This window comes from Lepidochelys olivacea (assembly GCF_965140295.1).
Source record: "Lepidochelys olivacea isolate rLepOli2 genome assembly, chromosome: 9".
Taxonomy (NCBI): Eukaryota; Metazoa; Chordata; order Testudines; family Cheloniidae; genus Lepidochelys; species Lepidochelys olivacea.
Window position 1 is genome coordinate 49,593,650 of NC_140419.1, and position 11,671 is coordinate 49,605,320.

General features: G+C 47.9%; 1 protein-coding gene across 1 annotated transcript in view; it reads right to left on the minus strand.

Moving 5' to 3' along the window:
• Nucleotides 1-10,159, minus strand: part of EHHADH (enoyl-CoA hydratase and 3-hydroxyacyl CoA dehydrogenase) — a 49,292-nt gene extending 39,133 nt beyond the window's left edge. The window contains exon 1 of the mRNA XM_084639333.1: nt 9,881-10,159. Within this exon, the coding sequence (XP_084495459.1) occupies nt 9,881-9,957 (77 nt within the window). The 5' untranslated portion in view covers nt 9,958-10,159. The remainder of the gene's footprint in view (nt 1-9,880) is intronic.
• Nucleotides 10,160-11,671: the final 1,512 nt, after the last annotated feature.

Here is an 11,671-nt window from a genome sequence, read left to right on the forward strand (position 1 = left end):
GCAAACCCTCCTTCACAGTCTCCTCATCTCAACCCCACTGCACACATGCCCCCTGACCTTCAATGTCTCCTCCCCTTCCTTGGTCTTTCCATTCAGACAATCTCTTCCCATCAAAACCCCACTCCCAAAAAATAAAAAAATTGTGTAACTCTCATGACACCTGTAGCTATCACATTATACATTCTGCCTTGAGTGTCTCTTTGGGGTGTTAGTGCTCTGGGGCAGGAAGTGTCTGCTACTATCTGTACAGTGCCTAGCATAAGTGGGCCCTGTTCTCAGTGTGTCCCTATGCAATACTGTGATAAACAAGATTATTAATAATCTCAACTCCACCCCGTCTCTCGCCCATGTAGCCAGGCTCCAAACTGAAGGGACATATAAATGGGAAGTAGCCCAGGGCAGTGGATTTAGACTTGCTGCTGGGAAAAACCTGCTGGTGTTAAGTATTAGAAGGGTAGCCGTATTAGTCTGTATCCACAAAAACAACAAGGAGTCCGGTGGCACCTTAAAGACTAACAGATTTATTTGGTCATAAGCTTTCGTGGGTAAAAAACTCCACTTCTTCAGGTGCATGGAGTGAAAATTACAGATACAGGCATAAATATACTGGCACATGAAGAGAAGGGAGTTACCTTGGAGAACCAGTGCTGACAAGGCCAATTCAGTCAGGGTGGATGTGGTCCACCCCCAATAACTGATGTTGGTATTGCTTCCCACAGGGACATGGAGTGGGAGGGCCTGGGTCCTCCTATCATATCCCCTTAAGGGACAAGGCCCAAGTTGAGGTGGAGAACTGAAAATTCCTGGCTTAGTGTCAGGAACAGCCACCTCTACTACCCTGACAGAGAACAAGGGGCTGCAAGTCAGGTGTTCTCCACCACCTGGCCCTCCAAGCATCCATCACACCATCTATGATACCATACTTGTAGCAGGGTGGTCACCCCGCTCCTGCACTGAAGGGGTTAAAACAGCCCTGGGAGAGGGCTTCCCTGGAGAGCCAATAGTAAAAGCAGCTCTGGAGAGGGCTGTGGCTGGGAAAAGCTAGGCTGACTGGGGGAAGCAGCCACAGCTGGCCCTATAAGAGGGCTGAGGGCCAGGAGCTGTAGGAATCTCACTCTAGTCCTGGAGTGGGAAGGGCTAGCTGCCTGGGAGCAAGGTACCTGAGGTGGAGCAGTGCTGGGGAAGGGCAGAGGGAGCTGGGGAGCTCCAGCCTTGTAAAACCCCAGGCTGCAGGCCTTGTTTAAGGCCAAAAGGTACTGGGGCTGCAGAGGGGCAGCCCAGAGATAGGCAAGGGCAGCAGGTCCTAACCCCTTGTCAATGATGAGTGGCCATTACACTGCAGTCTGCCCCAGTGAGCAGAGGCTAGATGATGACTGGCAGTAGTCACTGAAGCAAGGTTGGTTTAGAGGGTTGGGGGTTCCCCTAGGAGGGGAGACCAAGAGTAGGGGTACTGCAGAGGGCAGAAACCCAGGATAAGGGGCACTGGGGTTTGGGAGGAACACGGGGCCAATGGCAGGCAAGACACAGGCCTGCAGAGGGTGTGCCAAAGGCTAGAAAAAGCTAATTCCCAAGACGACCAGCAAGAGGCGCTGCACCAGTGAGTCTTGACATCGCTACAGTACTATATGTATGATCATCAGTAATTAACAAAGGACTACATTGCTGATGGCTCTGAATGCTGAAATCAGATAAGATAATAAAACCAATTTTGCCATGATGCAGGGAAACAGACTAGATGACTCACTAAAGGTTCTTTTCAAAGCATATGTATCTGGATATCAAACCTTTCTAATTCAGCCATTTCATCTTCTATGGGATGAATACACATTAAAAAGTTTTTGGATATGATCAGCAGTTATAACATGCTGAGTGTGCTCAGAAGTGTGGTAAACCAGGAGTTAATTTGCACTGGGGAGAGATTTGTGGGGTTTTATGGAAAAAAGTGTGTGTCACAGGTTACTCCTTCTGTCAAGCCTAAGGAAATCAGTCACTTGAGGCTGATACCAAGGGGCAATTCTACCCTCCATTCCCTGTCTTTCCTATCACAGCCTAACACAGAACTGATTTTTCCCAGGGAATAACTGACACTCTGCTAGTACATAAAATTTCCTTTCCCCTTACTCAGCTTGTAGCTTTCATAAATGGGATCATGTTTTTTTGTTTTTTAAGAATTCTAGCAAGAAAAACAATTTTTACTGAAAGCAGGACAAAGGCCAAGAGGAGCACCTAACTACACTAGCCTCTCACTCTTGTCAGGTCCAGACAATTCACTTGCTCCCATGACAGATGCTGCAGGCCCAATGTATACAAAGTTAGTAACATGCATCCTTATTAGAATGCGCTTCCAAAAAACATAACTTACCATGAAGATTCCTATAAGAAGTAATAATAATAATACACAAGAGTTGAAAAATATCAGAGTTGAAAAATGAGCATAAAAGGAATAGAAGTGGCCAGTTATATTTACACATGTATTTCATTACCATGACAGTATATCCATTCAGTTAACAATGGTGTGAAAATTCACTGTACACATTCCTACAACTTTAACCCTTTCAAGATATGCCTAGCTAAGATATGCATGTATTTGTGCAAAGTTTATATAATGAGAAATTTCAGAGTAACAGCCGTGTTAGTCTGTATTCACAAAAAGAAAAGGAGTACTTGTGGCACCTTAGAGACTAACCAATTTATTAGAGCATAAGCTTTCGTGAGCTGATGAAGTGAGCTGTAGCTCACGAAAGCTTATGCTCTAATAAATTGGTTAGTCGCTAAGGTGCCACAAGTACTCCTTTTCTTATAATGAGAAAGACATTCAGAGAGTTCATAAGGGTGCATGCGGTTGACTTACTGTAGACATATTGGAACGTATATGGTGAATTTTCACTTCACTACTGTTAACTAAATGTATGCCCTGTAAGGTAAGAAAATACTTATGAAGATGACCTTAACATGCGATTCCTACTCCTTTTATACATAGGGTTTTCTTAATTGTAATGATCTTGTCCTGTATTTTATATTATTTCGAGTAGCAATTTCAACTAAGTTAGTTAAGCTTTTTTTTAAAAAAGAACATAAGAAGCCCTGAAGGTTAACTAGGCTTCCTCTTAAAAAAACAAACAAAAAAAGTGCCAAGAACAAAATTTTTCTCTGTCAAACAGGACCGGCTCTAGGCACCAGCAAAGCAATCACGTGCTTGGGGAGGCACAATGCCAGGGACGGCGTTCCGGCCACCCTTTTTTTTTTTTGCTTGGGCAGTTGCACTCTCGGAGCTTGGGGCAGCAAATTTTTTGCTTGAGGCGGCAAAAAACCTAGAGCCGACTCCGCTGTCAAACACTTAGCGTTCACAAGATAGGCACTCCTCTGCTCAGACTTTAGGAGGTTCATAGAAGAAGGGTTTCCCTTCTGCAAACTACTTAACATACACAGAAAGGGAAGAATGGAAGGTGTGCAAAAGTTTAGCTGTCCTCCAGTGAATCTACTAAGATGTGCAACAACTTTGCTGCATATCTTGCACGACTGTGTATCTAAGGAGGTGCACTGGTGGATTCACAGATGCATAATTTAAGACCACAAAGGACTATTAGATGACATAAGCTCCTATGCACTATGGTAATACAAATAAGAATAATCTAGCTTAGCTCCTGTATATCACATTTCATGCTGGTATCCAACCAAGCCCAATGACTTGTGCTTTGCTCATGCATATCTTCCCCAAAGACAACCAGTCTTGATTTGAAGATATCAAGAGGTGGAGAATCCACCACTTCCTGGGGTAGTTTGTTCCAGTGGTTAATCATCCTCACTATTAAAAAAGGGTGCCTTATTTCCAGTTTGAATTTGTCAAGCTTCAGCTTCCAGCCATTGGTTCTTGTTCTGTCTTTCTCTACGAGATTAAAGAGCCCTTTAGTACCTTGTATTTTCTCCCTGAGAAGGTATCTATGATGTTGTACTCTATATATTTTAGGGAAATATGCTTATGAGTATAAATATGATGTAACTGGAACATGCTTTATGCAAAAAGTCTCTTGTAAGGTATCATTACAAGGGTTATACCTACTGAATATATTCCTCCTATTTGTATGCATGTAACATTCTTGTATCTGAAGCTAGAAATATAAAGTATAACTCTGAGATCCTATTGTAATTATGCAAGTGTGGGCCATTAATGGTGGTTTAGAATCATGATGGCTCCCATTGACTAGGACAGGGGTGGGCAAACTAGGCCCATCAGGGCTTTGGATTCAGTCCGTGGGACTGCCACCCCCGTGGCGTTGCGGGCCCTGCAGCGCTCCAGGAAGCAGCTGGCACCACGTCCCTGCGGCCCCTGAAGGGGGGGAGGGGGCTCCATGCGATGCCCTTGCCTGCAGGCACTGCCCCTGCCCCCACCCCACAGCTCCCACTGGCCAGGAACTGCAGCCAATGGGAGCTGTGGGGGAGGGGCGGCAGTACCTGCAGCCGAGGGCAGCGTGCGGAACCCTCTGCACCCGCACCCCCACCCCAGGGGCCGCAGGGATGTGGTGCCGGCCGCTTCTGGGAGCAGCATGGGGCCAGGGCAGGCAGGGAGCCCGCCTTAGCCCTGCTGCGTGCTGCTGACACCCTGGAGCAGCTCCAGGTAAGTGGTGCCAGGCCAGAGCCCGCACTGTGAACCCCTCCTGCACCCTGCACCCCAAACCCCTGAGTCCCCTGAAGCACCGAGCACACTTCTGTGCCCCAATCCCCTCCCCGAGCCCCCTCCCACACCATTCCTGCACCCCAACCCCCTTCCTGCACCCCAACCCCCTGCCCTGAGCCCCTTCCGGCACACTCCACTCCTTCCTGCACCCCAACCCCTGCCCCAGCCCTACATTCATGGCCCTGCATGCAATTTCCCCACCCAGATGTGGCCCTTGGGCCAAAAAGTTTGCCCACCTCTGGACTAGGACAATTGATTGTAGATGGTTTATTTACCTGCAAACCTTCTTGGGTACGTGAGGGCCAGCCCTAAAAGAATGGTGGCTGGGGTCTCACAGGACATGTGAACAGGTCACCTGATACTGGAATCCATCTTAAACCTGGTACTTTTCCATTTAGAAGGAGGGGTGGAGACCCAGAGACACACAAGATTCCTGCCTTGGGCCAAAGCTATAAAAAGGGGTGGAGCATGACAGAGGAGGCTGCCAGTCATGAGAAGACCTTTAGTTTCCACCTACGATGTCTGCTGGAACTAACAAGAACTGTACCGGGGAAAGGATTGGTCCCAGACTAGGAAGAAGTCTAGTCTGTGAAAAAAGCTTATTGGAACATCTCTGAGGGTGAGATATTACCTGTAATCAGTTTTTTTATGTATTAGGCTTAGACTTGCGTGTTTTTGCTTTATTTTGCTTGGTGACTTACTTTGTTCTGTCTGTTATTACTTAAATCCTACTTTTTATACTTAATAAAATCACTTTTATTTATTAATGAACCCAGAGTAAGTGATTAATACCTTATGGAGCAAACAGCTGTGCATATCTCTCTATCAGTGTTATAGAGGGTGGACAATTTATGAGTTTACCCTGTATAAGCTTTATACAGAGTAAAACTGATTTATTTGGGGTTTGGATCCCATTGAGAACTGGGTATCTGGGTGTTGGAGATAGGTGACCTGCTAAGCAGTTTTTGGTTAAAGTCTGCGGCTTTGGGGGTGTGGACCAGACCTGAGTCTGTGTTGCAGCAGGCTAGCGTGTCTGGTTCAACAAGGCAGGGTTCCGGAGTCCTAAGCTGGCAGGAAACAGGCTCAGAGGTAATTCCAGCATGTCAGGTGACAGTCCCAAGGGGGTCTCTGTAACCGAACCCATCACAGTACCTACAGACGGTTATCAAGTCACTGCTCAATCTTCTTTCTGATAAACAGATTGAGCTCTTTCAGTGTCACTGTAAGGCATTTTCTCCAGTGCTCAGATAATTTCTGTAGCTCTTTTCTGCACTGTCTCCATTTTATCAACATCCCTTTTCAAATGTGAACACTGTCTACGGTATCCCAGTATCAGTTGGAGAGCTATTCTCTTGTGGATAAGAAGAGTTGGCTCCAATTTTTGCCAGGATGATTTTCTGACAAAGAAATACCCCTTTTTTGCAAAATGGAATTTTTTTTCCATGGGGGGTCAATTAAAATGACAGCTCCCTGCTGCAGGCAGAAAATGAAATTGACAGACACCTGCCGAGGCTCTGGGGCCAAAAAGGCACAGAGCCAGGCCACTAAGCCTCCTTGCCTAGCTCTACGGAGTTGGACAGGCACAGAGCTGGGGTACTCAGCTCCTGTGGCTTCAGGGTTGGAAGGAAGGCGAGAGGCTGAGCATGCCAGCTCTCTGGCTCTCAGGCAGCCAGGCAGGAAGGCTCTTGTCAATTAAGTAAAATGGACAAGAGCCTGCCAGGCGGGCAGCTGGAAAAATCCGTTTTGGTTCTCCCAAAACGAAATTTTCCATTAATTTGTTTCCAGCAAAATAATTTGCTTTTTTCGTGTCTCATCCTAATTCAGGACAAATCCCACCCCCCCCAAAAAAACAACCTGTAAAGTATTTTGCAGGAATTTCTTTTTTCTGACCAGCTCTTCTCTTAAAGCTCAGCAAAGAGAAAAAGTCCCCTTTGCTGAAAAGTTCCTGAGCTGCACAGACAAGGGGAGTCTAGGATTCCTGAGCTGAAAGAGAAAGTTGCACTCAGACATCTGATATTTAAAAGACACTGTGGAAAAGTCATCTGTCCTTCTCCGTTCTGCTGCAGGGTGGAGTCTCTGTTCTCCTGCAAAGTTCCTGAGCTCTGCATAAGGGAAGAGCCTCTGATATTTCGGAAGAAAACAGTTACAGAGCCCTCTCTCCAGCAAAGCCCAGGTGCCTCTCCCACGATGCCTTTTACATTTTAAGAGGCTACGAACACTTCCCCTGAACTCATAGGAAAGCAGCAGCAGCTACAGAACCAGACCAGTGAGGGGAAGTGCTGCATCTGAGCAACTTCTACTGACTTCTGCGGGAGTTTGTTGGTATGCGGGAGCTGCAAAATTGGGCCTTGGGGAGCCCTGCTTCTGCCGAATGCACTGCCTTCCAAGCCTCTGACTAGTTACATTTCTTTCTCGTACTCACCTCTAAAACTGATTTATTTATTTGAGAGAGAATGTTTCCTCTGTAGACTTCTCTGACAATCTTGGAATCTTATTATATATATATTCCAAATATTTATCTGTCACTCTGAAGCCTAGAAAACCTGAGTCAATATGAGGCAAAGGAAACAGCTACAAGCATGGTTAAGGGTTCTTCTTGTTTAGAATATCATCTGGTTGAATCATCATAAGGATTCACAGTCTGTTACCACCCAATTAAGTTCTCATCCATTTTCAGCTTTACAAATTGTACCCTTACGACAACCTGCACTTTTACCCAGTACAGAAAAGCTCTAGGCCCCTTTGACATAAAATATAGATCAATAATTCCCTTAATTTTTTACTAAATTGCACCAATTCCATCCCATATAATCGCTCCAACCAACAAACCCACAGTCAAAAGTTGAAACAATCATCCTTTTCCAATCATTTAACACTGATGACTCAACAACCTTTACAGGCACTCAGGAAAAGAGATGGGCTTTATAGTGTGCCCCACAGGCCATCAAGTTTGGGCTGTTTTGAACCAAGGAAGGGGAACAAGTTCCAAAGCCACAGGCACCACAAAGAGTGCCCTCCCAACAGCACTCATTAATATGGTAACCATAGTAATAATTTTATTTTAAACTAATATATGCACAAGATCAGTTTAGATCTACATTAAGCAACAGATTTGTGTTTCAACAAAAATATTTGCAGATTAAGGGAATCAAAAAAAAAGTTGGACATCAAAATTAGAATCTGAAAAAGTAGACCTTCTTAAATTCCTTCAAAGTCCTAAACATGTTTAATTTCCAGAATATTATCCATTTTAAAAGTGGGTGGTGGTATTGTGGATATGAAACACATTTATTTTCATCCCTAACAAAGAAAACTGAAACTTCCCTTTGAAAATCTCAGAGAAAAACTTAGTTGATGGTGATGCTCAAGTTCTTGTGCTTCTTTAAGCCAGGTTGGGCTCCCTCCTGCTTTACAGAGACTCCAAAAAGTATGTGTGCCATGGGTGCTGGAACTAGGGGTGCTGCAGCACCTCCTGACTTGAAGTGGTTTCCATCATATACAGGGTTTACAGTTTGTTTCAATGGTTCTCAGCACCCCCACTATAAAAATTTGTTCCAGCACCCCTGATGTGTGCTCCTGTTTCTTTTTATCAAAATGGTGAAGGACTGTACACATTTGAGTTAATTTCATGGAGGATTACAGTACCTGTGGTTAGATATTTGGCGGTATGTGTGTGTGTGTTCTGCCTGCATGCTGCCCCAGCTCTGTGCAGACAGCCAGCATGGTAGACCTCAAGCGAACTGCCCAATGATCACAAGATCCATTAAGGTACGAAGGCACCAGGCCTGGTTTATTGTCAACAAAGCACGGTAATAGCACCTGTCAGACTCTATGAGGATACTAAGACATCAAGGGAGGCAGGTATCATAGGCTGGAGGAGGCTGAGCCTACCCAAACAGCCACGTGTGGCCTCGCCCCCACTTCCCCTCCTGCTTCCCGTTCTGCAGGCAACTCTTCCTGTGTGCCATGGCCACAGATGGGGCTGGCACCAGGGCTGCGCTGCCCGGCCTCCCAGGGCTGGGAGGGCTAGGGCTGGGGCTGAGCTGCCTGGCCTCCTGGCACTCCGGGGCTGGGGCTATGCTGCCCGGCCTCTCGGCACTGTGGCAGGGGTGCAGCCAGTAGCTGCAGTGGTAGGGGGACCTCTGGGCTCTGTTGACTGGCACAGAAGGAGTGGAGGCTTGGGCAGAAGGAGCAGGGAGGGGTCTAGCCTCCCCGAGCCAGCGGTTCACCCGCCGCCCACATAAGACATATATGCCCATGACAATGGAGGCAGCTCAGTGAATGGTGAGACTTTCCATTCCCCCCCTCCCCCCCAGACAAAGATATTCCCTCCAAGATACATCTTTATAACCTGATACAAACAAGTTACGTACTGCCTCTGACATAGTTACTGCCCCGACATGGCTAGTTATCACCCATCACCTTGTACATGTTGGTTCAACTAAAACATCTTTATTGCGTACAGTACTGTTATCCTGACCTTTTCTTTTAAGAGAGCTCAGTGTGTTCCTGTTATCCTTGGGGAATGTTTTTGTACCATCCTTGATATGGGGATGTGTTTGTGTGAGTACTCTATGCTTAGTACTTTTTAGGAATGTGTATTTCTGCAATATCAGCACTGTTTTGCCAGATTCTGTGAGCAGGGCCTGCCTAATACCAGGCCTCTGATACACGGGCGTATATCTCAGGCTCTCTTCCCACTACAGTGCCCACACAAGGAACTTTTGTCTTTTTAAGTAAATGCAGTAAAAGTCAATTGATTATAAAGTAAGCAGGTTAATGTTTAGACAAACCACCAGCTAATTCTGCAACACTGCCAAATTCCCTTCCAGTGCCAGGGTTCTGTTAAGCCAGGGCCAGAGTACAGGGTCAGGGTCAGGGCCACGGTATCTCTGCAGGCCCATGAACGCACCGGCTGTGCGTGTCCGACCGGGGCACACCCGGCACACCGCGCTACCGGGGCTCGGCCGCCGAACCCCGGCCTGTCCCTGCTGCGGAGGGAGCTGTGCGGAGGGAGGTGCTGGAGCCCAGCCCAGCCCCAGGCGAGGTGCACGGGCGAGCGGAGATACTGGCTCTGCCCACCACCGCACAGGCTCAGCACGAAACAAGGGGTGCCCCGCTGCCCTTCCCGGCGCTGCAGCGCGCCCCTCACCCCGGGAGCTGCTGCCAGGCTCCCCCAGTGTGACGGGGAGCCCCGGCCGTTACCTCAGCGCGTTGAGCGGCGGGTTGTTCAGGCGGATCATCGCCACGGCCGCCGCCCCACGCTCGCACTGCTGCGCCATCCTCACCGCCGGCGGCCTGGACTGTGCCCGGGGCGGGGCCCGCCGGCGGCGGGGCGGTCCCGTGTTCCCGAGCGGCTGCGGCAAAGCCCTGGGGAGCGCCCCGCCCCCCGCCGCAAGGCACAGCCCCGCCCGCACACAGCGGTACAGGGTACGCGCTCCCACCGCAGCGCATGCTGCCACCGCTACAACATTGAGACACAGTCACCCCCCCCAGAGCACACCTCCATTGCATGCCCCCCCGCCCTCAACAGCTGCCCATTGGGTACAGTGCTCCCGCAGAGCACATCATTGCCCCATCCCAAGGCACACCAGACCACCCCCAGACAGGACAAACCACCCTCCCCAGCACACCGCCATGGGCTACGTCCGCCTGCGCGTCCGGAGCCCATGGCCAGCGGGGACAACCCCTCCCCCACCCAGGAGAGACGCACCACTCCATCACACCCTGTATTCCTTGTGTCCCTGTACTGGGGGAGTAGGTGGCCAGCTCCTGCGGGGCAAAGGATTTTCTATGTAGAGTTTCAAAAGTGATACATGAAACACCAGCTGAATCTTCAGAGAGCAGGGTAGCAGTAGTTCAAAGGTGACTGCATTAACCTGCTGCAGGATCTTGAAAGGACCAAGGCATCGAAAGTCCAGCTTGCAAGCAGGTCTGTCGGTGCAGAGATGCCCTGTAGAGAACCATACCTTTTGTCCCACTGAGTAGGTGGGGCCTTGTTATGGGGTGCTGGTCTGCATTCCATTTATAGTCTGCTCTTGCTTTTTCCAGGTATCCCATTACTTCTTCCCAGTCCCAGTGCATCTGCTGTATCAGGTCTGAGGAGGCCAGGTTGGGAGAGGAAGGGAGTAATTGGGTGTGGTACACATAGTTAGTAAAATAGGGGCTTTGACCCATAGTCATATGTGCTGAGTTGTTGTAGGCAAATTTTGCATAATGGAGAAGCAAAGACCAATCATACTGGTGGTGACTGATGTAGTAGCACAGCTGCTGCTCAAGAATTATGTTGGCCCTTTCTGTTTGGCCTTTAGACTGTGGCTGGTATGCAGAGGAAAGACAAGTACAGACTCCCAGCAGGCACAGGGCCTTGCACCAGAACCATGTCATGAATTGTGATCTCCGCTCGGACGTGATGTGTTCCAGAAGGCCAGAGGCAGAATACATGGCTAATCCATAGCTGGGCTGTCTCTTCAGCAGAGGGGAGGCCTGCACATCCACCAATGTGATATATTCCATCATGTGCCAGCAATGCCCCTCTGCCATGTACATTGGCCAAACCGGACGATCTCTACGCAAAAGAATAAATGGACACAAATCAGACATCAAGAATTATAACATTCAAAAATCAGTTGGAGAACACTTCAGTCTCTTTGGTCGCTCAATTTCAGACCTAAAAGTCGCAATTCTCCAACAAAAAAAACTTCAGAAACAGACTCCAATGAGAAACTGCAGAATTGGAATTAATTTGCACACTGGACACGATTAAATTAGGCTTGAGTAAAGACTGGGAGTGGATGGGTCATTACACAAAGTAAAAACTATTTCCCCATGCTAATTTTCCCCTACTGTTACTCACACCTTCTTGTCAACTGTTTGAAATGGGCCATCCTGATTATCACTACAAAAGTTTTTTTTTCCTCCTGCTGATAATAGCCCACCTTAATTGAGTAGTCTCTTTACAGTTGGTCTGGCAACACCCATTTTTTCATGTTCTCT